Source organism: Giraffa tippelskirchi, chromosome 6 (assembly GCF_054371585.1).
Source record: "Giraffa tippelskirchi isolate mGirTip1 chromosome 6, T2T-mGirTip1v1.2.pri, whole genome shotgun sequence".
Lineage (NCBI taxonomy): Eukaryota > Metazoa > Chordata > Mammalia > Artiodactyla > Giraffidae > Giraffa > Giraffa tippelskirchi.
Genome location: NC_137280.1, coordinates 164,799,867 through 164,827,860, shown reverse-complemented (window position 1 = coordinate 164,827,860; position 27,994 = coordinate 164,799,867). Strand labels below are relative to the sequence as shown.

The window sequence follows — 27,994 nt, the reverse complement described above, 5'->3', positions numbered from 1 at the left end:
TCTAGGTAGAATTCTGACATGAGCACAAATAAATTCCAAGTGAAATAACTTAGGACATTTTAAACATAGGATCTGCTCTCTTAGCAACTTTCAAGTATGCAACTCAGTAGTGTTAACTATAGTCATTATGCTGTCCATTATATCACAAGGCATTTATTTTTATAAACTTTCTTGATTTTCAAAACCTTAGTAAAATAGGAATGCTGCTGTGTTAGTCGTTCAGTTGTGTCCAACTCTTTGCAAGCCTGTGAACTGTAGCCTGCGAGGCTCCTCTCTCCATGGAATTCTCCAGGCAAGAATACTGGAGTGGGTAGCCATTTTCTTCTCCAGGGGATCTAACCATTCCAGGGATTGAACCTTGGTCTCCTGAATTGCAGGAAGATTCTTTACAGTCTGAGTCACCAGGAAACATATTTATTGAGAAAGTGTATTTCTTCCATCAGAGGAGAAACACTGGGGACATTTCTGTTGAAGTCAGGAGCAAGACCAGGATGCCCTCTGTCCCTGCATTATTATTTACTATTGTACCAGAGTTATTATTCAAAACAGAGAAAAGAAATTATGTGTATGAAAATGGAAAAAGGTGAGGCCAAATGATTTTATTTACAAATCATATGATTGTGTGCCTGGAAAAACCAAAGACCAACTGAAAAATTACTATAATCTAGAAGAGAATTCATAAGTATGAAATTAATACAGCCTTTATAATACACAACTAACAAGTAGTTAAAAGATATATTAAAACCCCTATTACAATTAACTAAAAAGATGATATCTCAAAATATACTTAAGATAATGACAAATCTACATGAGGAAAATTTGAAACCACTCCTGAAGGATATAAAAGCAAACCTGAACAAATGGAAAGTACCCTATGTTCTTGGATAAAACACTCAGCATTATGCTATGTGAGTTATAAAGTTAATTTATAAATTTTACATGATTTCAATTACAATTAAAGCAGAGTTATCTGTCAGTTTACTTGCTGGATGTAGACTAATCTTAAAATAATATGCAAAAACAATTATCACTAGGAAAAGGGAAAAAAGAAACAGTGGAGAGACTAGCCCTATCAGATATTAAAAACACTACAGGGTCTCAATAATTAAAATGATAATGAAGGCAATCCTATTTTAGAAAAAAATTCCAAAATGGATCAAGAATTTGAATATAAACAATAAAGCCCTGAAAGTGTTAGAAGACAATATAAGCAATTCTTTCAAGCCTTTGTGTGAGGAAGCTCTAACTGTGACTTCAAATCTCAGAAGCCACATACACACATAAAAAGAAGACTGATAAATTCAGCTATAAATAGAGACCATGTACAAACCAAAAGTCGAAAGACACATGAAAAACTGTAAAAATGTATTTGCAGCTCACACTATCGGGAATCAACTCACCTTGCTAACATATAAAGAGCTTCTGGAAATTGAAAAGAAAGAGAACAGTAGTCCAATAGAGAAGTGGATAAAAGATATGAACAGGTAGCTTAGTGGAAAATAAATACAACTAGCTCTTAAATAAATGAAAACATGTAATAAGAAAGGCTAATTAAAACAGAGATGTCTTTTCCTTTAAGAAAGGTAAAATTCAAAAGTCAAACAACACTCAGTGGTGAGGCATTGGGGATATAGGACATTTTATATATTGCTGGTGGGTATGTAATATGGTAAAAACTCTGCAGAGAGCAAGATCTTTCAAGAGAACAAGCACAGTACCTTTGACCCTGCAATCCCACTTCTGGGTATTTATTCTTCAGACATACAAAATGACATAAGTGCAAGGTTACATACTATAGCATTGTTTGAAAGAGCAAATTAGTGAAAAGAATCCAAATGTTGATCCATGAGAGACTGATTAAATGAGCTATTATATGCAGAGGAAGAGTACACGGTTGTGAAAAAGAATGAGGAAGCCCTCCATGTACTGATAGGATGGGTCTCTAGGATATGTTTGTTTAGAAAAAAACAGGTGCATAGTAATACACTTATAATATGTTATCTTTTGTGTAAAAAGGAGGAATAAGAATATGAATTTGTATTTGCTTCTACCTATAAACTCCTGGGGGATCATCGGAAGGACTGATGTTGAAGCTGAAACTCCAATACTTGGGCCACCTGATGCGAAGAGCTGACTCATTTGAAAAGACCCTGATACTGGGAAAGATTGAGGGCAGGAGGAGAAGGGGATGACAGAGGATGAGATGGTTGGATGGCATCACCAACTCAATGGACATGGGTTTGGGTAGACTCCGGCAGTTGGTGATGGACAGGGAGGCCTGGCGTGCTGCAGTTCATGGGGTCGCAAAGAGTCAGACACGACTGAGCAACTGAACTGGACTGAACTACCTATAAAGGCATATGGAAAGGATTCATCATAGGCTAATAAAAATGGTTCCCTGTGAGTAGCATGAATAGGTGTGATTACTGGTGACAGAAATGGAAGTGAAAATTCTCAGGATGTATTTTCTCAAATAGATTTGATTTTGAATCATGTTTCTCTCTTAGTTTTTTTAAGGTAATACATACTAGAATCTAATATCACCTTTGAAGTTAGATGCAAAATTAAATACTGAGTTATTACAAAGACTGTACAGTTTTCATTACAGAAATGCCAGAATGTTTCAGCATTGGGAAATGCTTTGACATAGCACATTAGAAGGCCAAAAAAATAAACAAGCTAACAACAAAAACCCAAACCAAAAAACTAATCATGCTGAATTAGGCATTTGTTAATGTCCAAAAGGCATTTTATAAAGTTAAATGTTCAGTTCTAATAAAATTTAAGTAAAGTAAATTGATGGGTACTTTCTTAATATAATTAAGAATAAATCAAACCAATAGCCTATATCTAGTTCCAGTGTAATCAGGAACTAGATAAGCTGCCTTCTTTGACCACTTTTATGTAACAGTGTTCTGGAAATTGTGGTCAAAGCCTTAAGTAATGAAGTTTTACATCAGAAAACTAGAGATAAAGCTGTTATGATTTGTTGTTGATATGATTACCTTGAAAAACTAAGATAATCAACCCCGAAACTATTAGGACTATTTAGGTGGGTTTGTAGGGAGATGGAAAAACCTGATGGGACTGCTGTAAAGTTTGTGCCTCCTGTCTACCTTCTGCTTTCTATAAACTGACTCTCGTGAACAAATAATCAAGCACCAGGCTTTCATATCCCCCAGTTTCCAAAGGGTTTCCACTTTGTTCTGCCCAAATGCCTTCAGAGGAGATGTGCTTGTCTCACACCAGGTACATGGCAAAGTAGGGCATCGAAGAGTTTGCATTGGCTCTTTTCATTAAACCATTGCCTGTGAAGGTGAAAATGCTGCGCTGTGCTTAGTTGCTCAGTCATGTCTGACTCTTTGCGAACCCATGGACTGTAGCCCGCCAGGCTCCTCTGTCCATGAGATTCTCCAGGCAAGAATACTGGAGTGGGTTGCTGTTCCCTCCTCCAGAGGATCTTCCCAACCCAGGGATCAAACCCAGGTCTCCCACATTGCAGGTGAATTCTTTAGACATTTCAGGCAAAAAGAGCACAGAGAACATGGAGGCAGTGCAGTATTCTGGAGTGAGTGAACTACAGGTGGTTCAGCGTCACTGGTATAAAGGGTGAGCTAGGAAGCATGAGGGTGAGCTGTAGAGATACACAGGGGCCAGTGTAGAGCTGATCTTTAAAACCCAGGCCAAAGGACTTGTGTATTATTTTGTAAGAAACATAACCCATTGCTAGGATGTAATATGATGAACTCAGGTTTATGCTGAACCTTTAATAGTAATATCTGCTATGGAAAATTCCTTTGCTTGTTCTCTCCAGTTGTACACGGAGGGCCTTCCCTGGCAGTCCAAGAATAGGATTCAATCCCTGGTCGGGGAACTAAGATCCCGCATACCACATGGCAAGGCCAAAAAAAAGAAGAAAAAGAAAAGAGAGAGGGACCTAGAAAGTAAGGAAATGATGGCAACCCTAGAATCAGGTAGCATATGCTTGCAATGAATGGCTGTTTTGGAACATAAGAAAATATGACAGTATTAGTCTCTCAGTCCTGTCCGACTCTTTGTGACCCCATGGACTATGGCCCACCAGGTTCCTCAAGGCACTCATTAAGTATTTGTTGATAAACCTGGCAGTATACATAGTGTATATGGATGAGCTGTCATATTTAAACCCTTTGGAGGAAGAGTTCTTTTGAATAATTGCTGCTTGACTGAGCATTTTGGTAAGTCATAATGATCTGACTTCCGGCATGCATGCATGCTAAGTCACTTCAGTTGTGACCCTATGGACCATAGCCTGCCAGACTCCTCTGTCCATGGGATTTTCCAGGCAAGAACACTGGAGTGGGTTGCCATTTCCTCCCCTAGGGGATCTTCCCATCCCAGGGATCGAACCCACATCTCTTACATCTCCCGAGTTGGTAGGCCAGTTCTTTACCACTAGCGCCATCTGAGAAGCCCTTACTTCTAGCAGTAGTACGTAAGAGTTTCCAAATTTTTCAGTTACCTTCATATCCAAGTTCTTAGAAACAGTTTGTAGGGAAGACATCATCTCCTGAATTGCTTTTTCAAGTTGCTGGTGCTCATTTCTAATGAAGTGAATATCTCCGGAAAGCTTCACGATGCTGGAATCACATCTGTGGCAAGATGAAAATTAGATGTGAGATCAATAACATTTTTTAACACTGTAGTAGAATCTATGCATTCATTTGATGGCAAAAGTTCTAAACTTCTTTGAATAGTGACTTGGCAGATGTAGGGGCATATACAGAAATCTCCCTCATTTTCCTCATTTTTCCTGAATGAAACACTGGCCCAAATTAAAGCACTGAGTTGGAGTAGATGAAGACATTGGGGGAAACTCGGTAGATACAGATTTTCAGCCATAAGATATATTAACTCAGTTATAGGAGTTCCAATAGATTTTGATGTCTGGGGCATACTCCCTGGTACCTGTGGTTAAGCAAAATTGAAGCTTTTTCCTCTTCTATATTGTGTTCTGAATTCTCTTTTTTCCCTTTAGCCCTCTTTTCTTGGCTCCCAGATCATCAATTTCCCTTTGGCTAGATAAAGTCTCCCAGCCTACTAGAGGTTTCCAACCCATCTTCAAAAGACAGCATCTTTTCTCTTAGCCCCAGTGAAAACTCCTGCTCCTTGAGTGGCCTCAGTTAAGTGTTGTCTTAGGTTAGGACAAAAAGAATCCACACTAACCTGTGTATGAAGCTTTGGTGCGTAAGGTGGCATTTGGCATTTTCAGGGAGGAACCCTAGTGAAATGGCATTGAAATTCAGATTAACCATCTTCCCCGCATGTCAGGGAATCCCACCCACTACTCCACTCAAGGCCTCCCTTAGGAGACAGCAGGTTACTTACTGTATTATCAGTTTCAATGCACTCATGTCTCTGTAAAGGGTAGGACAGAGAGCGCTGTAGGATTGTGTTTTGTGTATTAATAAATGAGTTACCAGACATCACTTTGAAGTTTGTCATTTTATCAAGTAACCATTTTGACTGTCATCAAATAACATTTATTAGGAACTACATTTTCATATTGTCATGTTAAGTGCTATAAACATTGTTCTGTGGCTGTCAACATTTTCTTTAGGATCCAAAAATGAATTTCTTTTTCTTAATTTTGGTGTCAAATTTGAGCTAAAGGTGAGTTAACCTCTTGAGAAACCTCTTGAAAGGATACCAGATAACTGGTGAGCAGTGGGCAGACTGCCAGGAGGAAAAATCAGGAATTAATCTGATTTAAAATGGAAGCACCTAAGTCACGGGGAAAAGTCATTTCACACATTTGTGTATATAAACTGTTATAGTCATAACAACCTCACTGTTGGTTAGAATATTCTTATGTTAGTCCACATTGAGATATCCAAAGGCTACATGGGAATCAAAGGCAATATGGGAATGGGCTTCCCAGGTGGGGCTAGTGGTAAAGACCCTGCCTGCCAATGCAGGAGACATAAGAGAGGGGGGTTCGATCCCTGGGTTGGGAAGACGCCTTGGAGGAGGGCATGGCTACCCACTCCAGTATTCCTGTCTGGAGAATCCCGGGGACAGAGGAGCCTTGGCGGGTTACACTCCATGGGGTCACACAGAGTTGGATACGACTGAAGCGACTTAGCACGCACAGGGAAATAGTTGTTGCTACCACCACTGCCAGCCACCTCTCACCCAGCCCACCTGCTACCCACTCGGGGACCGCTGGTTTGTGTGATGTAGGTCTGTGGTTCAGGATTTAGTCAGGTAGACCAGGCTTTGAGTCTGGCTTCTGCTGCTTTCCAGGTCTGTGATCTGGGACAATTCCATTAGCACCTGTAAGTTTCAGTTTTCCTTATCTGAGAAAAGGGGGGACCAATGCTGCGGGCCCTGCATGTAGCTGCAGAGTTTGTCCCCTGCAAAACTCCAGGGTGTGCCAGACATGTGGGGGTAATATGAACAGTGTCTCCTGGAATGCCGTGTGCTCAGCCTTCCAAACCCTAAGTGGCTGTCCTGAAGGGTGGTCCTGCATAGGGTCATTTAAGGATAAAAGGAGATAATGAATGCCGAGCATTTAGCCAGTGCCTGGCATGGAGGAAGCACCCACACAAGATCAGCAGTTATTATTTATTTCCTCAGCTTGAGAGTTATCATCTAATTATTTTCACCCCATCCCATTCCTACCCAACTAGCCTAACTCCACTCGAAGGTCAAGGATTGATGGGTTTTCAAGGCTCTATTCCATATTTCAAAAGAAGTTTCTCTTCCTCTCCTTTGAAGTGATTTAATTCTTTTATTAAAATAACAAATTCCTGTTATAAAAAAATTACACACAATACAAAAAAAGAACAAAGAAAAGCATTAACATCATCCCAAATCCCACTTTTCAGAAATAATCATTGTTAACATTTGGTTACTATTTCATTCACCAATATAATATATACATATATCATATATAGACACATGGAGATAGGAAGAAATAAAATAAGTTTAGAATATTCAGATTATATGTATGAGTTTTAGTTAAAAACATTACATTGAATTTTAGCTTAATTTAACCTAAGGAAAGGTAACTGTAGTGAAAAATGAAGCAATTGCTGAACTTCAGGTGTATGCGTATATGTGTATGTGTGTATATGTATGTGTGTGTGTATATATATATATATATACACACACACCCCTGCTACAAGAGATATTTCTAAAAATGAAGTTATAAAAAGCTATCATAGATTGGAATCATTGTACTTTTTACAACTACCATTTCAACTTTGGACATTCTCCGTTGACCCTATGCCAAAGGAAAAAAAAAAATGGAAAATAAATGTTTGTATACTTGCTCTTCCAACAGTTTTTGTTAATATTTTTCTATTTTAAAAAATATCAGATTAAATGTTTACAGTGTGTTCTGCCACTAGAGTTCCCACTCTTTAGCCTTCATTCCATGTTTAGACTCTATGTTCAGTGAGAGTCTTTTTAAAATTTATGCATTGATTTGGCTGCATTGAGTCCCAGGTGTGGAACACGGGATACTTGATTCTCGCTGAGGCACACAAACCCCTAGTTGCCGCATGTGGGATCTGGTTCTCTGACCAGGGATTGAACCCAGACTTCCCGTACTGGGAGTGTGGACTCTTAGCCACTGGACCCCCAGGGCAGTCCCAGTGTTTTAAAACTATGATTTCTTATCTGAGATCTTTATTTTGATTTATTCCTTGGTTAACCAGATTTTGTCATCTAGATTTCAAACGAAGGGGCCATGAGCATTGGACTGTTTACATTCTTGAATGCTTGAGAATGCCTGTCTGTTCTGTTCTACTTGAAAGGTAATTTGGTTAAGAAAACATTATTGAGTCACTTTTCTTTTGTTTAGAACAGGATAGACATTTCTCCCTTTTTACCTGACCGAGTTTGACGTGGGCAAGTCTGAGATGACTAAGTTTTTTTCCTTTCTTAATGTGATCTGTTTAGTCTACCTAGATGTCTAACGACTCTTTTTCGCTTTGCTTTCTTCTAGTGATTCTTTCTTTTTGATAATCAGTGACTTCAAACCAGGATACCTTGGTTTAATTGTTCTCATATAAATTTTTCTGGTGTTGCAGATTTCCCCTTTGATCTACAAATTTTAATCTCTGTTTCAAGAAATCTTTCTTCTCTTATATCCATATATTTTTTTTTTTTCTGAAGAAGAATTTGTTATTTTTCTTCTTTAGGAGCTCCTCTTAGTTCTCTGCTGAATGAAGTCTCTGTTTTCTGCCCTATACATCATTTCTTCATAACCATTTTTATATGAAGAAGCATTTTCTTTCTGTTTGTGGGACTTGCTCAGGTTTTTAAAGAAATAATTTGTTTTCAGTTGTATGTATTCTCTTGCGGGAGGGGGCTTCTAAAGTAGATTGAATCTCTGTAATATTTAATTTTTTTCTTTCTCCTATGCCTGAGCAATTCTGGTTTATCTATTTCTGTTTGTTAGTTGATAATCTCTTTTTTGGGGAAAACCTTTTTATCGCTTATTTTTAATCAAAGTAAAGCATGTTTGTAGTTTGAAAGTCAGTTATAGTGAGAAGGCTAAGAACACACCGCAGTAATTCCTGGCTCCGTCTCTCCCTGTGTCTCTTAGTTCCTCTCCCTGGAGGCAAGTGCCCACCTTCACCCACACTCTCAGAGGTGCCTGGTGCAGCCCACCCCTAAGCCTGTGAGAATTCCGTGGGGGTAAAACCAGGTCATCATCGGCTTATCCCACGGCTAGAAAATCAGTCTCATTTCTCCTGCTAAGTCAGTTTCCACATGTCTGTCTGCTAGATTCCAACATTTCTAGGCTGATATTCCTTGTCTTTGTAGGTTTATGTTTTAAAGAGAAAAATATTTTTTTTACTTAGACTTAGGCTTTTGGAAGGAGCAAAATTATGTGCGACAGTTCAATCAGCATTCTTTTTCTTTTGCTCTTCATGAATTCTTGGAAACCAGGAGTTTACAAGAATTCAAGAATCCAAGTTTCAAACTTGGATTTGAACTGTTCCTGTATTTTTCCGGATAATTCCTGTCTTGAGGTGTACTCACCAGCCTTGTGCTTTTATCCATCTGTCTATCGATCCATCTCTCCCTGGATGGTGGTGGTGGTGGCTTTCACGCACAGATTCTTCGTAACTCCCACTCTCCCATCTTCTGTGGTCCTGGCCACCCGCCGATCAGCGAGGGTGTGTTTCGTGGGGAAGTAGCCCTGCTCCTCTACTCAGGCTCGTTGCTATCAAGTCTGTTGCTCCTTTAGGCCCAGGGAAGGGGTGCATCTCCACGTTTTCTCCTCGACGACCAGATCGGTGTATCTCCCAGCACATCCCCATCATCATAGATTCTTCAACGTGATACCACCACGTTTTCTCTCTCCTCAGCCTGTTGCACCTCAGTCAGTTTCTCTTAGGCGTAAATTGATAAGAAGGGGGGTCCCAGACGATAATGTCATGAGAGCCTCTTCAGCGCTGCCTTCTCTGCTATCCTGTGTTGCTGCCTTGAATCTCTCAAGGGATATTTCCTATTTCTCCTGTGACTCACCCCATCCCCTAGGTTAATACTCCTGTATTCAAAAGATTTGGTCTATGCCTTTGTGGATGATGCCTCTTGGTTTGGAGGAAATCATGGTATTTCGGGTCTGAGGAGGATACTCTGTCCACATGTCTCTGTGTTTGGTATGCATGCTCTGTTTGTCGTTATTGGTTGCAGCAAATTCATGTTGTATTAAAGGTGACATTTTTGTTTTCCTCCTTTTATTTTTACTGGCATGGAGATGTCTCAGGTGAGATGAGTGGAGTAAAAGTATTTTAAACAAGAACTCCGCATTCTTTTTCAAAAGTTGACAGTATCCAAATAATATCATTAGTGCCTCTTCAAAGGGCATGTCTTACGCTTTTAATTGCACATCAACACAATTTAGTTATTTCATATGCAGTTGAAATGTGAAAGCTGACCACCAAAGAATTGATGATTTTGAACTATGGTGTTGGAGAAGACTCTTGAGAGTCCCTTGAACAGCAAGGAGATCCAACTAGTCAATCCTAAAGGGAATCAGTCCTTAATATTCATTGGAAGGACTGATGCTGAAGCTGAAACTCCAATATTTTGACCACTTGATGCGAAGAACTGACTCATTGGAAAAGACCCTGATGCTGGATTTTGGAGGCATCAGGAGATTGGAGGCAGGAGGAGAGGGGATGACAGAGGATGAGATGGTTGGATGGCATCACCGACTCGACGGACGTGAGTTTGAGTAAGCTCCAGGAGTTGGATGGGAAGGGAAGTCTGGCGTGCTGTAGTCCATGGGGTCGCAAGGAGTCAGACGTGACTGAACTGAACTGATAGGCAGATTTGCCTTGGTCTCAAATAGTTAAGTATGGATAGAGAGTTGGTCTCTCTGGCTGCTTCTATAGACTGTCACAGCTGCCTGTATGGCAGCCCTTCACACGCTTGCCTTTTTCTTTTTTGTATAGGAGACTAATCTATTGAATAGAGTACAAGATATCAAAATCAGGCAGAGAACTTTGAGAACCTTGTCTCATTGGAAGTACTTGCTTTTAAACTGACACTATACTGGAGTGGGAAATAAGGTATAAAACTCAAAAGTACATTGTTGTTATCAAATATTGAGTTTGATTCATGAAGCAGTAAAAGGTTTGCTAGGAATTATGTTAAAATAATCAACTTAGTTCACTCTTATGCCAAAATGCTAATTGGAATTAAGGTCAACATATGTAGGAGGAAAGTAATTATTCTGCCTCAGCTGGTCCATGGGTCACTTGCCTGCAAAAATATGGAAAGGAAAAAGAGGAATAGTGAATTTAAATCTCCTGGCTTTTAGCCAGATTCTGTCTCAAATCACTAGATTTAAGAAATTATCATAAAAGGCAGATATTTTAAGGAAAAATAAGACCTTTTCCTAAAATCAAGTGGTTTTAAATGGGCACATGGTTTTAAAAATGGGCCAAACCCTGACTAGATATTTATCCAAAAATAACAGACAGATGGCCAACAGGTACATGAAAAAGAGCTCTATATTACAAATCATTGGGGAAATGCCAATCAAAGCCATGAGATGTCACCTCATACCTGTTCAGTTCAGTCGCTCAGTCGTGTCCGACTCTCTGCAACCCCATGAATAGCAGCACGCCAGGCCTCCCTGTCCATCACCAATTCCCAGAGTCCACCCAAACCCATGTCCATCGAGTCGGTGATGCCATCCAACCATCTTATCCTCTGTCGTCCCCTTCTCCTCCTGCCCTCAATCTTTCCCAGCATCAGGGTCTTTTCCAATGAGTCAGCTCTTCCCATCAGGTGGCCAAAGTATTGGAGTTTCAGCTTCAACATCAGTCCTTCCAATGAACACCCAGGACTGATCTCCTTTAGGATGGACTGGTTGGATCTCCTTGCAGTCCAAGGGATTCTCAAGAGTCTTCTCCAACACCACAGTTTAAAAGCATCAATTCTTCAGCGCTCAGCTTTCTTTATAGTCCAACTCTCACATCCATACATGAGCACTGGAAAAACCATAGCCTTGACTAGACGGACCTTTGTTGACAAAGTGATGTCTCTGCTTTTTAATATGCTGTCTAGGTTGGTCATAACTTTCCTTCCAAGGAGTAAGCATCTTTTAATTTCATGACCGCAGTTACCATCTGCAGTGATTTTGGAGCCCAGAAAAATAAAGTCAGCCATTGTTTCCACTGTTTCCCCATCTATTAGCCATGAAGTGATGGGACCAGATGCCATGATCTTAGTTTTCTGAATGTTGAGCTTTAAGCCAACTTTTTCACTCTCCTCTTTCACTTTCATCAAGAGGCTCTTTAGTTCTTCTTCACTTTCTGCCATAAGGTTGGTGTCATCTGCATGAGTATTATACAAAGTATTGGTGCAGATGTGGAGAGAAGGGAATCCTTCCACACTGTTAGCAGGAATGTAAATTGGTATAGTCGTTATATAAAACAGTATGGAGGCTCTTTGAAAAGTTAAAAATAGAACTGTCATCTGGAAATCCCCATACTGGATATGTATCCAAAGGAAATGAAATGAATACATGGAAGAAATATGTGCTCTCATGTTAACTGCAGCGATATTCACAATAAACAAGATACGGAGGCAACCTAAGTGTCTTCTTGTGTGTGTGTGTGTTAGTCTCTCAGTCTTGTCTGTCTCTTTGCGGCCCTATGTACCCACCAGGTTCCTCTGTTCATGGGATTCTCCAGGCAAGAATACTGGAATGGGTTGCCATTTAGGGATGAAGAAATAAAGAAATTGTGATATACGTGGAGTCACAAAATTTTTAGCCTCAAAGAAGGAGGAGACTTTGCCATTTGTGACAACATGTATAAATCCGCAGGACATTATGCCAAATGAAATAAGCTAGACACAGGAAGAAAAAAAAAGTTGCATGGTCTTATTCATATGTGGAATCTAAAAAACCCAGGGGCTTCCCAGGTGGCGCTAGTGGTAAAGAACCTGCCTCCCAATGCAGGAGATGTAAGACAAGGGGGTTTGATCCGTGAGTCAGGAAGATCCCCTGCAGGAGGGCATGGCAACCCACTCCTGTATTCTTGCCTGGGATAGTGTTATCAGTGCATCACCAAATTGAACCAGATTCCAAGTTTGATTCAAAGGAGATTTTTGGTGCTTATCTTTTTTGTAAAATTGTGGCGCATCTAAGTAGAGTGGTGGGTTGTTTTATTATCTTCCTTCATCATTTACTCAAATATTGTAAAAATTCTATTTATCAAATGTTATATAATAAAGTATATATAATTCTATGCATTTTAGAAATAAGATATATATACACATAACCTTGTATATGTGTGTATATTTGTATGAATATAGTACCCATGTGTGTACACACACACACACACACGCACATGTACTCATCCTGTAGATTCTGTTTTCCTAATGTCTGTTACCTGCTCTGGACATGCATGGCCTAAACTAAAACTTCTCACCTTGATTGCTTCAATAGGCTTTCTTTCATCTTCATATATTATTTCTGTACTCTACCAATTCAGCTACTACGAAAAGTTTGGTGAATGTCATCCCCTTACTTAAAATCTTCCCATGGCTACTTATAACCTTTTACATAAAATTCAAACTTTTTACTTTGGCCAAAGATCCCTCATCATCCAACTTTGGATCATTTCTCTAGCTTCATCTCCCAATCTCCCATCTCTCCCTAAATACCACAACTAAAATAGCCCCCTCACAGGGAAGCCCTGAACACGTCACAGTAATTTATCCCACAGTGCCTTTGCACACATCATTCCTCCTATGTGAAGTACATTTCCTATCCCTGTCTGGTTAACTGCTACAGTCTTTCAAAACTCATCTCAAGGGTCACCTCCTCTAGGAAGCCATTCTTATGCCCCAATCTGATTTGCATATTCCACGTGCTGCGATTCATGGGGTTGCAAAGAGTCAGACACGACTGAGCGACTGAACTGAACTGAACTGATGGCACCCCAGGCTTTCATTACAGCACTCACCTTATTGCTTATGTTTTCCCAGGTAGACTGTGAAGTTATAGGAAGATGATCATGTTGCTGAATCCCTGAATCGTAGAACACTGCCTGGCACTGGTGAGTGTTTGGTACATTTTTTGTTGAATTGAATGGATGGATACCCTAGGAGAGGTTTGTCTTTGGTGTTAATCGCCTAATTATTCAGAGCAGATTAATGAGATGAAAGTGGAGGTGTTTCTGGAGAGAGGAATGAGATGCTGGCAGGAAACGGAGAGATGGAAAGGTGTCCATGGTCAGCCACTCATGGGTCATCTTTGATGTGTCAACCAGAATGGTCCTGCCATTGTCAATACCTACAAATTTTTGCTGAGCTGTATACCATGAATTTTTTCAGTCTCATATAAAAGATATCATTCAAAATTTTATTCCCTTGACCATTAAATCCCTTTGCTAGGCTTTTATATGCAGTTCTTATATATCTTAAATGTTTAAATCATTAGAATTTGGGGATTCTGGGGGAATCTGGGGATTCTGTATGTGGTTTTAAGGGCATGTCTTTGTATAGATGTTGGCATTTGGACAGCTGAGGGCTGTAAAGACAAGATTTGTCATTTGCAGATGAAACCAAACTAGGCATTCTGTATAAGAGGTTCTTAATAGAACCCTTGGATCTCACAGGTAGCATGAGACTTTCAAATTTCATGATACACTTTTTCAGTTACTATCTTATCATTTAGCTTAAAGACAGTATTTTGTTTTCTACAACTTAGAACTTACTTAGGGATGAGAATGCAGTGGCCAAAACTGACTGCTAAGCATTAGTTAACACGTTTCTTCTCACCTGGCTACTCTTCCTCGAAGATCTCCAACTCCTTGAAGGTGTTTGTTGTTTAGGTCCTGTACCGCGAAATTAGTTCCTGTGGCCACCAGATCCCGAGCTTTTATTTGTTCTTCTATCATCTGCAATATTTGAGTTAAAGCTCCCATTAATTTCCCATCACACATGATAAGAAAATATCATTTAAAGTAGAGGTTTAAAATTGAATGCATTTCCCTACTTAGGCTGATAGTGCAAATGAGTGCGAGTCTTGTATGGGAAGCCATCCCTGCTATATCCGAGGGAGGCAGTAATGGCTTGAGTCCTGCTGACAGTTGCCATGTGGGCACGATGGTTCAACAGTGTCTTAGCAGAAGCTGAAAATCCAGATTGTATGTTAAATTTCTGAATTTTAAAACATTGACATCTTCTTCAAATTCTTTTATAAATACCATATGGGTCAAACCAAACTTATTTACTGTGCTGTATGGACATGACCATCCTCGACATAAAAACTTTTCACAAAAACCTTTTTCAGAATTGGTGGTCAGGTTTAGAAAAAGGGACCTTTCATATGGCATTAGGCAAGGCCCTTTATAGGTTGAGTTGGAACCGCAATGCAGCTAATACAACTAACAAGCAAATTTGAATCAAACTGTTTCACTTACATGGAGTGAAAAAGGTTTATTGTCTTAGACTTTTTTAGAGGACATGAGAAATTTATGGCTTGAATGTATCCAGATTTTGCCTTGAGTATCCATCATCATGTCTTCATTATGCCTTAGTGTTCTGAAATGAAGCCGACTACCCTATTCCACCAGCTTGGTGGCCCCCCAGACAGTGGGTTTTAATTTTTGGCACTCATACATAAAAACTAAGAATTTTTTTGCTTGTCCATAGAAGAAAATTTTATCTTGCTTGACATTCGAACAAATACCAGTGTAAAGTTAAGACATGTAAAATGTAATATATGTTTATTCAGAAAAGTGCTAAGAGACTAGGACTTTTTGAAGCACAAAAAACTTTGTGATTTAGGGGAACATAAAAGGTTAGTTACTAGATGTTACCAAGGCCTGAACCATGTTAAATTTATGATTATGAATTTTTGGAGGAAAAGAAGGATTTTTATAGGAAACGAATTGTGAAAATTTCAAAGACTATGTACAGAATCTTGCCCGTTTGTAAACTGGCAGATTGAGACACGCCAAGAGCAAATATAGCTTTGGCTGAAGATATACAAGTGTCAAGAACACCAGCTAGAGGGTTTTTTGTGTGTGTATGTGTTTTGGCTTGTTTATTTTTGCATACCTATAGGTGTTTAGTTCATTCAGGCCACCATGACAAAAAACCACAGACTAAGAAGCCTATATGACAACAGAGATCTATTTCTCACAGTTCTGGAAGCTGGAAGTCCAAGATTTAGGGTGCCTGCATGGTTGGGTTCTGGGGAGAGCCTTCTTCTGGGCTGCAGACCGCTGACTTCTTGCTTCATCTTCACATAGCGGAAGGGGCCAGAGAGCTCTGTGAAATCTCTTTTATGAGGGCACTAATCTGCTTTTTGAGGACTCCACTTTCATGACCCAAGTACCTCCTAATACCATCACGTTGGACCTTAGGATTTCACATAGGAATCTTGGTGGGGATACAAACATTCAGATTCTAACAGTGTTGTTTTACTTTGTTTTGGTAAAGAATAGTGATAAAAGAAAACTTGCCGTATTAAATAGTACAGCATTTTGTAATGAGTGCAGCTAAATAACTGTGCATAGCTAAAATTTAGTGAAGATCTTGGTAAATGTAAGAAAGAAATATGCCATATATCAGACTCAAAGTCAATGAGGAAGGAATTTATACGCTGTTGAGATTTCTGGTTACTTATTCAGAAAACAGGGCTTCCCAGGTGGTGCTACCTAGGTAAAGAACCTGCCTGCCAATGCAGAAGTCATGAGACTTGGGTTCAATTCCTGGGTCAGGAAGATCCCCTGGAGGAGGGCATGGCAATCCACTCCAGTGTTCTTGCCTGGAGAATTCCATGGACAGAAGAGCCTGGCAGGTTACAGTCCATAGCGTGGCAAAAAGTCAGACATAACTGAAGCGACTCAGCATGCACACATGCACTCAGAAAACAATCAGTTTAGATATATAGCTCACATCATGCATGAATATATATAGACTTTAGAAAAAAATAGATTCAAAATATTTAAAAAGTTAAGCCATAAAACAGATAATGGAGGAGATTATTTCATCTCTGAAATTTCTGAGAGAAATTTCTATTCTTAAAAGTAATGAGGGACATCAAAAAGCAAAATATTGGAATATTAAACCTTATATAAAAATTTTTAAAAATTCATTATAAATATAATTAAGATATAAACAACAAACTAGTGGAACATTTGTAACAAGAGTTACCGCCGAGGGTTTCAACTGTGTGTTGCAATCAGTATACGTCTATTCTTGAGAGCCGATTGCATATGTATGTCTCTTCCCATCTTTTTGTTTAGTAACATCAACTGGTTTTTAAAATATTTTTATTTATTTTTTATTTCATTTTTGGCTGTGCTGGGTCTTCATGGCTATACATAGGCTTTCTCTAGTTGCGGCAAGCAGGGTGCTACTCTCTGGCTTCTCGTTGCAGTGGCTTCTCTTGTTTTGCAGCACGGCTCTAGGGCTCATGAGCTTCAGTAGTTGTGGCACGTGGGCTCACTAGTGGATCTTGGGCTTTAGAGCACAGGCTCAATTGTTGGGGTGCATGGGCTCAGTTGTTCCACGGCAGGTGGGATCTTCCCAATCAGGAATCAAACACGTGTCTCTTGAATTGGCCGGCAGATTCTTTACCACTGAGCCACTTGGAAAGCTCCCATCAGTTGGTTTTTGAAATCAATCAGTGAGTGTATTGACACCATGGAAATAGGCAAACACTATAAACCAGGTTTTTTATCCCCCAGAAAAAAAACTGCTGATTTTTAAACACTTACCGAAGCATCCCTGCTTATTATTTTTAATAAAAAACCCATAAATAAAAACTAAAAAGCACTAAATCTGCAAAAGATATTAACAGATTATCAACAGAGAAAATGTAAACTGTTATAGTCATTTTTAAAAGGTGAAAAAAAGAAAGATGTCATTTCTATCCCATCAAATTGCAGTGATTAAAATCAATAAATCTCAATGCTGGCATAGGTATAGTGAAAAAAGCTAATGGAAGCTAGTGGAACTCTTGTATAAGGCTAATGGAAGTATAAATAGATATAAACATTCTGGAAACCAATTTGACAATAAGTGTCAAGAGTTTTTACAGTGTTCTTATCCTGGTAATTCCATTTCTAAGAACATATACAATAGAAATAATACAAATATAGATACATTTATGCACAAAGACATTTAAATATTAAGAGAATAAATAAGCAAACCATGATGTATGCACCATACAAAGAGCTTTTAATGACTTATGAAAGAGTTTATGATATAATTTTATATTAAAGGTATGCTTACAAACAATAGCCTCAGCTTCCTAAGGGGAATGCCTGGAAAGACCAGAGGCAGATGTATCTGGGTGTTTGTAGAGATTGCCATTTGGTGGTGAAATTATGAGAAATTTTTCCTAGGCTTTAAATTTATTTCCTAAACTTGCAAATAATTACAATGAACAAGTATTGCTTTTATTAATGTAACTTGGGGAAAAAACACAATAAAATGATGTTGTTCATGAAAGTCTCTTTTCCTAAATTAAAAATAAATTGACTTTAAATCTTTAATGAGCTGCCAGCTTAAGAAAGAAATGTTTTGATTTTATAAAAGAACAAGCAACTGAACTACAATTATGGTTGGTTAAACAAATTTTATTTCATTTCTTTTAAAAACCCAAGACAAACTTCTGCCAACACTTGAATCTATCTTGCTGGCCAATTTACAAATGGGCTGACTTACTAGGTTTTTAAAAAATACTTGAATAGCAACCGTTTATCTAAATACTTATTACTTTATAGTCTTAGTTATTTACTAAAGGTAGTTTAGTAGTTTCTTCTTCATAATGTTTTAATTTCATATCTACAACCTTTGTGCTGTGTGCTGTGCTAAGTCACTCCAGTTGTGTCTGACCCTTTGCGACCCCATGGACTACAGCACGCCAGGCTTCCCTGTCCTTCACTGTCTCCTGGAGTTTGCTCAAACTCATAGCCATTGAGTCAATGATGCCATCCAACCATCTCATCCTCTGTCGCCCCCTTCTCCTCCTGCCCTCAATCTTTCCCAGCATCAGGGTCTTTTCCAATGAGTCAGCTCTTTGAATCAGGTGGCCAAAGTATTGGAGCTTCAGCTTCAGCATCAGTTCTTCCAATGAATATTCAGGACTGATTTCCTTTAGGATGGACTGGTTTAATCTCCTTGCAGTCCAAGGGACTCTCAAGAGTCTTCTCCAACACCACAGTTCAAATGCATCGATTCTTTGACACTCAGCCTTCTTTATGGTCAAACTCTCATATCCATACATGACTACTGGAAAAATCATAGCTTTGACTATAGGGACCTTTGTCGGCAAAGTGACGTCTCTGCTTTTTAATACGCTGTCTAGGTTTGTCATAGCTTTTCTTCCAAGAGCAAGCCTATCTACAAACTTTAAATATTTCCTAATTCAGTTTTCTGCACAATCAGACCAGTCTTTGTCATTTTTCTTCTATATGCCAAACCCTTAACAGGATTGCAAATATTTTGAGATTTTATAGTATTTGGAAAATACTTTGGCTTTGTATTTTTCAGAACTAATCAAGATAGGAAAAGAAGCTTTTAGCAAGATTTCTAGTATCTGGAAATGTTTTTTCCCCTTAATGCTAAGAGTATTTTATTGGGATATAATTAATATTTATTAAAATATATAAATCAAAGCATATTTCTGGATAGATTTTGACAAATATAATTGACTATGTAGCAACCACCAAAATAAAAATATAGAACATTCTAGAAGCCTTTTGATATTTCTGAGAATGCTGTTATCTTTTCAATTACCAAGAAGTTTTGACTCCTAAATTAGGATCTTCTTTTAGTGCTGGTGCTATGCTTGATTTTCTCATCATCTCATTGGCACTGAATCATGTATCTCTCCTTACTTTCATGACAGTTCATTATGCCTGGAAACACCTTTGGCCACTTTGAGAAGTAACATTGCCTCTTTAGGCACTGCCGTCAATTCAGAATGTGCTAAATACCAATAAAGTGCCTTTTAATGGCTCACCAAGATTTTTTATTTTTTTATTTTTTTTAAAATAAATTTATTTATTTTAGTTGGGGGCTGATTACTTCACAATATTGTAGTAGTTTTTGCCATACATTGACATGAATCAGCCATGGGTTTACATGTGTTCCCCTTCCTGGACCCCCCTCCTGGACCCCCCTCCCACCTCCCTCCCCATCCCATCCTTCTGGGTCATCCAATTGCACCAGCCCTGAGCATTTGTCTCATGCATCGAACATGGAATGGTGTTCTGTTTCACGTATGATAATATACATGTTTCAATGCTATTCTCCCAGAACGTCCCACCCTCACCTTCTCCCTCAGAGTTCATAAGACTGTTCTATGCATCTGTGTCTCTTATTCTGTCTCGCATATAGGGTTATCGTTACCATCTTTCAAATTCCATATATATGCATTAGTATACTGTATTGGTGTTTTTCTTTCTGGCTTACTTCACTCTGTATTATGGGCTCAAGTTTCATCCATCTCAATAGAACCGATTCAAATGTATTTTTTTTAATGGCCGAGTAATATTCCATTGTGTATATGTACCACAGCTTCCTTATCCATTCGTCTGATGATGGACATGTAGGTTGCTTCCATGTCCTGGCAATTGTAAACAGTGCTGCGATGAACATTGGGGTACACGCGTCTCTTTCAGTTCTGGTTTCCTCGGTGTGTATGCCCAGCAGTGGGATTGCTGGGTCATATGGCAGTTCTATTTCCAGTTCTCCATAGTGGCTGTACTAGTTTACATTCCCACCAACAGTGTAAGAGGGTTCCCTTTTCTCCACACCCTCTCCAGCATTTATTGCTTGTAGACTTTTGGATAGCAGCCATTCTGACTGGTGTGAAATAGTACCTCCTTGTGGTTTTGATTTGCATTTCTCTAATAATGAGTGATGTTGAGCATCTTTTCATGTGTTTGTTAGCCATCTGTATGTCTTCTTTGGAGAAGTGTCTGTTTAGTTCTTTGGCCCATTTTTTGATTGGGTCGTTTATTTTTCTGGAATTGAGCTGCAGAAGTTGCTTGTATATTTTTGAGATTAATTGTTCGTCTGTTGCTTCGTTTGCTATTATTTTCTCCCATTCTGAAGGCTGTCTTTTCACCGTGCTTACAGATTCCTTTGTTGTGCAAAAGCTTTTAAGTTTAATTAGGTCCCATTTCTTTATTTTTGCTTTTATTTCCAATATTCTGGGAGGTGGGTCATGGAGGATCCTGCTGTGATTTATGTCAGAGAGTGTTTTGCCTATGTTTTCCTCTAGGAGTTTTATAGTTTCTGGTCTTACATTTAGATCTTTAATCCATTTTGAGTTTATTTTTGTGTATAGTGTTAGGAAGTGTACTAGTTTCATTCTTTTACAAGTGGTTGACCAGTTTTCCCAGCACCACTTGTTAAAGAGATTGTCTTTTCTCCATTGTATATTCTTGCCTCCTTTGTCGAAGATAAGATGTCCATAGGTGTGTGGGTTTATCTCTGGGCTTTCTATTTTGTTCCATTGATCTATATTTCTGTCTTTGTGCCAGTACCATACTGTCTTGATGACTGTGGCTTTGTAGTAGAGCCTGAAGTCAGGCAGGTTGATTCCTCCAGTTCCATTCTTCTTTCTCAAGATTGCTTTGGCTATTCGAGGTTTCTTATATTTCCATACAAATTGTGAGATGATTTGTTCTAGTTCTGTGAAAAATACCATTGGTAGCTTGATAGGGATTGCATTGAATCTATAGATTGCTTTGGGTAGTATACTCATTTTCACTATATTAATTCTTCCAATCCATGAACACGGTATATTTCTCCATCTGTTTGTGTCCTCTTTGATTTCTTTCATCAGTGTTTTATAGTTTTCTATATATAAGTCTTTTGTTTCTTTAGATAGATATATTCCTAAGTATTTTATTCTTTTTGTTGCAATGGTGAATGGTATTGTTTCCTTAATTTCTCTTTCTGTTTTCTCATTATTGGAGTATAGGAATGCAAGGGATTTCTGTGTGTTAATTTTATATCCTGCAACTTTACTGTATTCATTGATCAGCTCTAGTAATTTTCTGGTAGAATCTTTAGGGTTTTCTATGTAGAGGATCATGTCATCTGCAAACAGTGAGAGTTTTACTTCTTCTTTTCCTATCTGTATTCCTTTTATTTCTTTTTCCGCTCTGATTGCTGTGGCCAAAACTTCCAGAACTATGTTGAATAGTAGTGGTGAAAGTGGACATCCTTGCCTTGTTCCTGACTTTAGGGGAAATGCTTTCAATTTTTCACCATTGAGGATGATGTTTGCTGTGGGTTTGTCATATATAGCTTTTATTATGTTGAGGTATGTTCCTTCTATTCCTGCTTTCTGGAGGGTTTTTATCATAAATGGATGTTGAATTTTGTCAAAGGCTTTTTCTGCATCTATTGAGATAATCATATGGTTTTTATCTTTCAATTTGTTAATGTGGTGTATTACATTGATTGATTTGCAGATGTTAAAGAAACCTTGCATTCCTGGGATAAAGCCCACTTGGTCATGATGTATGATCTTTTTAATATGATGTTGGATTCTGTTTGCTAGAATTTTATTAAGGATTTTTGTATCTATGTTCGTCAGTGATATTGGCCTGTAGTTTTCTTTTTTTGTAGCATCTTTGTCTGGTTTTGGAATTAGGGTGATGGAGGCCTCATAGAATGAGTTTGGAAGTTTACCATCTTCTGCAATTTTCTGGAAGAGTTTGAGTAGGATAGGTGTTAGCTCTTCTCTAAATTTTTGGTAGAATTCTGCTGTGAAGCCGTCTGGTCCTGGGCTTTTGTTTGCTGGAAGATTTCGGATTACAGTTTCGATTTCCGTGCTTGTGATGGGTCTGTTAAGATCTTCTATTTCTTCCTGGTTCAGTTTTGGAAAGTTATACTTTTCTAAGAATTTGTCCATTTCTTCCAAGTTGTCCATTTTATTGGCATATAGCTGTTGGTAGTAGTCTCTTATGATCCTTTGTATTTCTGTGGAGTCTGTTGTGATCTCTCCATTTTCATTTCTAATTTTGTTGATCTGATTCTTCTCCCTTTGTTTGTTGATGAGTCTGGCTAATGGCTTGTCAATTTTGTTTATCTTCTTGAAAAACCAGCTTTTAGTTTTGTTGATTTTTGCTATGGTCTCTTTTGTTTCTTTTGCATTTATTTCTACCCTAATTTTTAAGATTTCTTTCCTTCTACTGACCCTGGGGTTCTTCATTTCTTCCTTCTCTAGTTGCTTTAGGTGTAGAGTTAGTTGATTTATTTGATTTTTTTCTTGTTTCTTGAGGTATGCCTGTATTGCTATGAACCTTCCCCTTAGCATTGCTTTTACAGTGTCCCATAGGTTTTCGGTTGTTGTGTTTTCATTTTCATTCGTTTCTATGCATATTTTGATTTCTTTTTTGATTTCTTCTGTGATCTGTTTCATCAAGATTTTTTAACTTTTCACACTCCCTCAAATGCGTTATTGGGGTCTACAGATAGAAAATAAATTAACAGATATCCTTAGGATTAAATACAAAGTCATGAGTAAGTCATTGCTGGATCAATCTCATGGTTTTTGTTTTTGTCTAATCTACTATTCTATCTAAGGGCAGGTATTGTGCAAGGGCATTGTTGTCAATTCTCATAATTCCACACATATTAGGCCAGATTTTTTAAGTTTCTCCTCTGGAACTTTTGCCTGAAAGTTGCTATCTGAGATTCATCATTCTCATTGGTACTTTAAAAACTCTGAAAGATCTGTGGTAAGAATCTACTCATCTTGATTTAACACAATTATTTTCTCTTTTGATCAGAAATACTATTTTTCCTTTAATACCTTAAATATCATTCATTCATCCATCTGTTCAGGAAATATAGACAGATCACTGATGACCTCTCATACATTGTCATCAGTTTGGTGTGGGATTTGGCAGTGAACAAAATGAAATCTTTGCCCTCACAGAGATTATATCTTAGAAGTGGAATCACAATAAGCATAGACTATGGTGGTTTGTGATAAGCACTATGGATAAAAATAGGGTGGGGTTTAAGGGAGATTGTGACTGTTGGCATGTCAGGGAAATGCTCTCTGACAGGGTGATTTCTGATCAGGGACCCGACGGGAATGAAGAATACTTCACAGAAGTGTCTAGGAGAAGATGATCCCCCAGAGTTCATAACGAGTGCAAAGGCCCTGAAGCCGGAGCATGTTTGGGGTGTTCTAGGAAGCACTGGGAGCACAGTGTGGCCAGAGTGAAGGAGAGAGGAGCGGGAAGTGGGGGTCACAGATTTGGGGGGTCATATGTGATGTGTCTATGAACGAGCATTACGACTACCTTAGGAAAACCTCTATTGGAAATGATCACATTCATAGACTCTTAGGGAGTTATACTAAAATAAGCACCTTAGCACAATGTCTGACATTTAATGTTAAACAATTGTCTTTGCTGTCACAAAGAGACATTCAACAATTTTTGAACAGAATTTCCTTCTACAAAAAGTAGAAGTTGAATGACACGAGCAGTTAAAATATTGACTTTTTCCCTCTGAGGTAACTAAATGGTAATCATTTAAACTTAAATAACAGGGACTCATTTCTCTAGTTGAAAACTGCCCCTGACGGTTGATAATCTTTGTCAAGCAATGGTGCCAACACATGGGAAATAAAGAACTACCTCAATGTTCTGGCTGAGTTTTTTGACGATGCTGGTGATGGTCTGGATGTGGTTTTCCAGGAGCTTCCTGGCAAGCGACTCCTCCTTGCGAAAGCCATGGGTCCCCTGAAGACAGGCAGAGATGTCCTCCTTGATGCGGAAGGCTTGCTCAAGGAGGAAAGCTATGGTGCGGTCCTGGTTGTTCAGTCTGTCTTCTAGCTGACTTCTCTGGGTGTTTGGAATGGCGGGAAGAAAAGAGTGACCCCTGGTCCAGAAAAGGAAACAACACTGGGACTTTACAAGGGTGAGCTAGAGGAGCCAGGACCAGAACTTGCAGCTGCCCTTGTACTCCGGTATATTCTCCCCCGAGAGGAGAAGTTTGGAAGGACTTTAAACCCTGCACGGTGAGAATCTTGGTTTATGTCTCATCTGGTAACTGGGTCTGACTTAAGCCTTGATCTTGTATCATCCATTTTTCATGTTTCTCAAGCAGGAATTGTTCTACATTTTACCTGCTATTCTAACAAGCCAAATTGGATCCACATAAATTTAATGCCTGATGATCCTATATTGAGAAGTGAGCTTCTAATTGCTGAGAGAAATGATAGGTCAAAGGCAAAGATTAACAAAAGAGTCAGAAGTTCAACAAAAAGTAAAAGAAAAAAATAAATTAGAACAGGAAAATACAAAGACTAGGGCTATTTAGTTATTAGGATAAAGAAACATATAAAATCCCAATAACTCCTACTGGAGTGAGCAAATTACTTCTTCCCTTCACAGACAAACATTTTGGAGAACAAGTTACTTTTATTGTGTATTTTTCTTTATTTAATTTTCTTTGCTTATTTTTGTGACCTAGTCTCTGTAGTCGTACCTTGTATCTTTTGCTTGAGTTCATTCCCTAGAAGCAAGTTACTAAATTGTACCTATATTCAAAGTGAGTGAGTATCCACCTCTTGACAAATGGAGTACCGGGAAATTTTTGGTCATTCAAAGACCACCACCCTGTCACAGTCATCCAACTGGCTTCTTGGAAATATCAGAATGCTTCCAGAATGTCCTATATTTTGATTTGAGTGGTTGTTACATGGTTAACTGTATTTGTCAAAATCCACCGAGATACAGACTTTGCATATTTTAATGCATATTAATTATACCCCAATCAAATGCTCTTAGTATTAAGGGGGGAAAGTTTCCAGATCCCTAGAAATCTTGCTAAGAGCTTCTTCTCCTATACAGTAGTTTGTCCTAGATTAGCTCTGAAAAGAAGGCAAAGCCAAAACATTTTTCAAATAATATAAGATCTCACTACATCTACATGTTCCAGGGATGGGAAAGCAACTGCTCTTCCTATGTTGCTTCTTTTTTAGGAGCAAGAGGAGAAGACCTGATGGTAGAAGTTATTCCGTAGGACAGGGGGTGGCTGATGATGGTTTTAGTCTGGCATTCACGCACACCCCACCGCCCAAGCTCATTGGAGCTGACAAGACTTCATTGGTGAACAGGATTTGGCTGATATCTTCAGGGAAAAAATGAACCCACAGGCCAAAATATCACAACTCTGATGAGCACAGTCTCAAAAAACAAATTAGCCAACAAATTAACAATCTACTAGATTATGTGCAGTGCTTAGTCACTCAGTCATGTCCAAATCTTTGTGACCCCAGGGACTGCAACCTGCCAGGCTCCTCTGTCCATGGGACTTCTCCAGGCAAGAATATTGGAGTGGGTTGCCATGCCCTCTTCCAGGACTACTGGATTATAGATTCCTACAAAAGAGAGTTACTAAGTTATATGCAATAAGAGGGCTTCCCTGGTAGCTCAGCTGGTAAAGAATCTGCCTGGAATGCAGGAGACCCAGGTTTGATTCCTGGATTGGGAAGATCTGCCAGAGAAGGGATAGGCTACCCACTCCAATATTCTTGGGCTTCCCTCATGGCTCAGCTGGTAAAGAATCTGCCTGCAGTGTGGGAGACCTGGGTTTAATCCCCGGGTGGGAAAGATCCCCTGGAGAAGGGAACAGCTACCCACTCCAGTATTCTGGCCTGGAGAGTTCCATGGACAGAGGCGCCTGGCAGGCTACCGTCCATGGGATCACAAAGAGTCAGACATGAATGAATGACTTTCACTTTAATGCAATAGAAATTTTTTTAAAAAGTGAATAAAAATATTAAAAGTGAAGATACGGGGAGATATTAGAAAAATTAAAAAAAAAACAAGAAAACAAACAAGTAGAAATATTAGACATGAAAATAGTTAAAGAAACAAAAATGGTGGGATAACTATGACAGACAGGAGATAGCTGAAGAATGAATTAGTGCTTTGGGAGAGAAGACTGAAAACATTTACCAGCCAGATGTAGGAGCAGTCATACAACTCAGAAATGTGAAGAGTCAGAATTAAAAACTCATGTCTGCCTCCAAAATCAAATGTTAACCGCTACTCCCATATATTCCTGTCATTCTAAGATATAAAAAACAGAAGCAGAGGACACACCTTAATTAACGCTCCTGATGTGGCCTAAAAGAGTGACAACAGAAATGACACGCAGAAAGTGTCCTCAGGCTTCATATCCTGTCTTTCTCTAGTTCTTTCTTCTTCTCTCGGTCATGGCGGCTATTTTCTCCTCTACTTTTGCCTCCTAGTGAAGAGTGCGTCTTCCACACAACAGCTAAGAGTTGTCGTTCTAAAATGTGAAGATAGAGCTTGCCTCCTGAAAACCCTCTGAAGGCTCATCCGTTCTCTGGAAATAAAATCTTTTTCCTCCTTCCTGGCCCCATCTCCTCCCGCTCTTCCCTCCATTCACCCTCACTCAACTACGCAGGCCTTCTTTCTGTTCCTCAGGCACGCCACGCAGTTCCCAGCTAAGAGCCTTGGCACTTGCTATTCCTTCTGGGAAAGCTCTTCCCCACAGTCTCTTCATGGCTTCCTTCTCCCCATTCTTTGGGCATCAGCTTCAGCGCCCCCCTCCTCAGACAAACCTCCCGCTCAGTCACTTTCTACCATAATAGCCCATTTCGTCTTCATAACATCTGTCATTACCTTGACATCATCTAATTCACTTGTTTGTGTGTATTTTCTGCCCTCCATCGTGAGACTGACAGTTCCCTGAAGGCAGGCACTTTGTTTGACTTGTTCTTCACAGTGTCCCCAACACTGAGAAGAGTGCCTGACACGTAGTAGGTGACCAATAACTATTTGTTGACTGATTGGTCTGTCTAGCTGGACTGTTTCCTTAAGGCTTCGTTGTTAGAAAACTGGAGGAAAAAAAAAAAGCTCCCGCAAAGCTGCAAGTTGTTAGAGCCTCAAGGTGTACAGTTTCCTTTGCCGAGCCGTATGAAATATTTAGCGTCGGTCTGGGTGAGATTCATCTCTCCTACCACCTGCACTTCTGAGGAGCAGAGACAGCTTAGCTAAGGGTTTCATCAGTCAGATTCCATCTAGCACTCACTTGGCTCAAAAATGTTTTTCTGGAAAATTACCAGATAGAACCTAGTACATAGAAAACCCATTCCTTTAAACCCTCGCTGTGCTGACAGTGCTACCCTGGCTGGGACTGATGAGTCACAGGCAGAGAAGAAGGGGATGTCAGGCCCTGTGGACGGTGACACATAGCCTAGCAGTGGACTGCAGATCTAGTCCTTGTTCTTCCTTGAGCTGATGCTTCTTACTGTTCTCCAGACAACCTGCAGCCTGGATTTGCCAGTGAAAGAGTATTTCATCCCCGATCTTCTGTTCTGGGCTTCCCTGGTGGCTCAGCTGGTAAAGAATCCACCTGCAATGCGGGAGACCTGGGTTTGATCCCTGGGTTGGGAAGATCCCCTGGAGAAGGGAAAGGCTACCCATTCCAGTATTCTGGC

General features: G+C 39.3%; 1 protein-coding gene across 2 annotated transcripts in view; it reads right to left on the bottom strand.

Annotated features, from left to right (window-relative positions):
* The window catches only part of FAM81B (family with sequence similarity 81 member B), a 56,100-nt gene that overhangs the window by 14,123 nt on the left and 13,983 nt on the right, over positions 1–27,994 (bottom strand). For both annotated transcript variants that reach the window (XM_081498751.1, XM_081498752.1), the window contains 3 exons: positions 24,156–24,399; positions 14,302–14,420; positions 4,502–4,631 (listed from right to left, as the gene is read on the bottom strand). In XM_081498751.1, the coding sequence (XP_081354877.1) occupies positions 4,502–4,631; positions 14,302–14,420; positions 24,156–24,399 (493 nt within the window). The remainder of the gene's footprint in view (positions 1–4,501; positions 4,632–14,301; positions 14,421–24,155; positions 24,400–27,994) is intronic.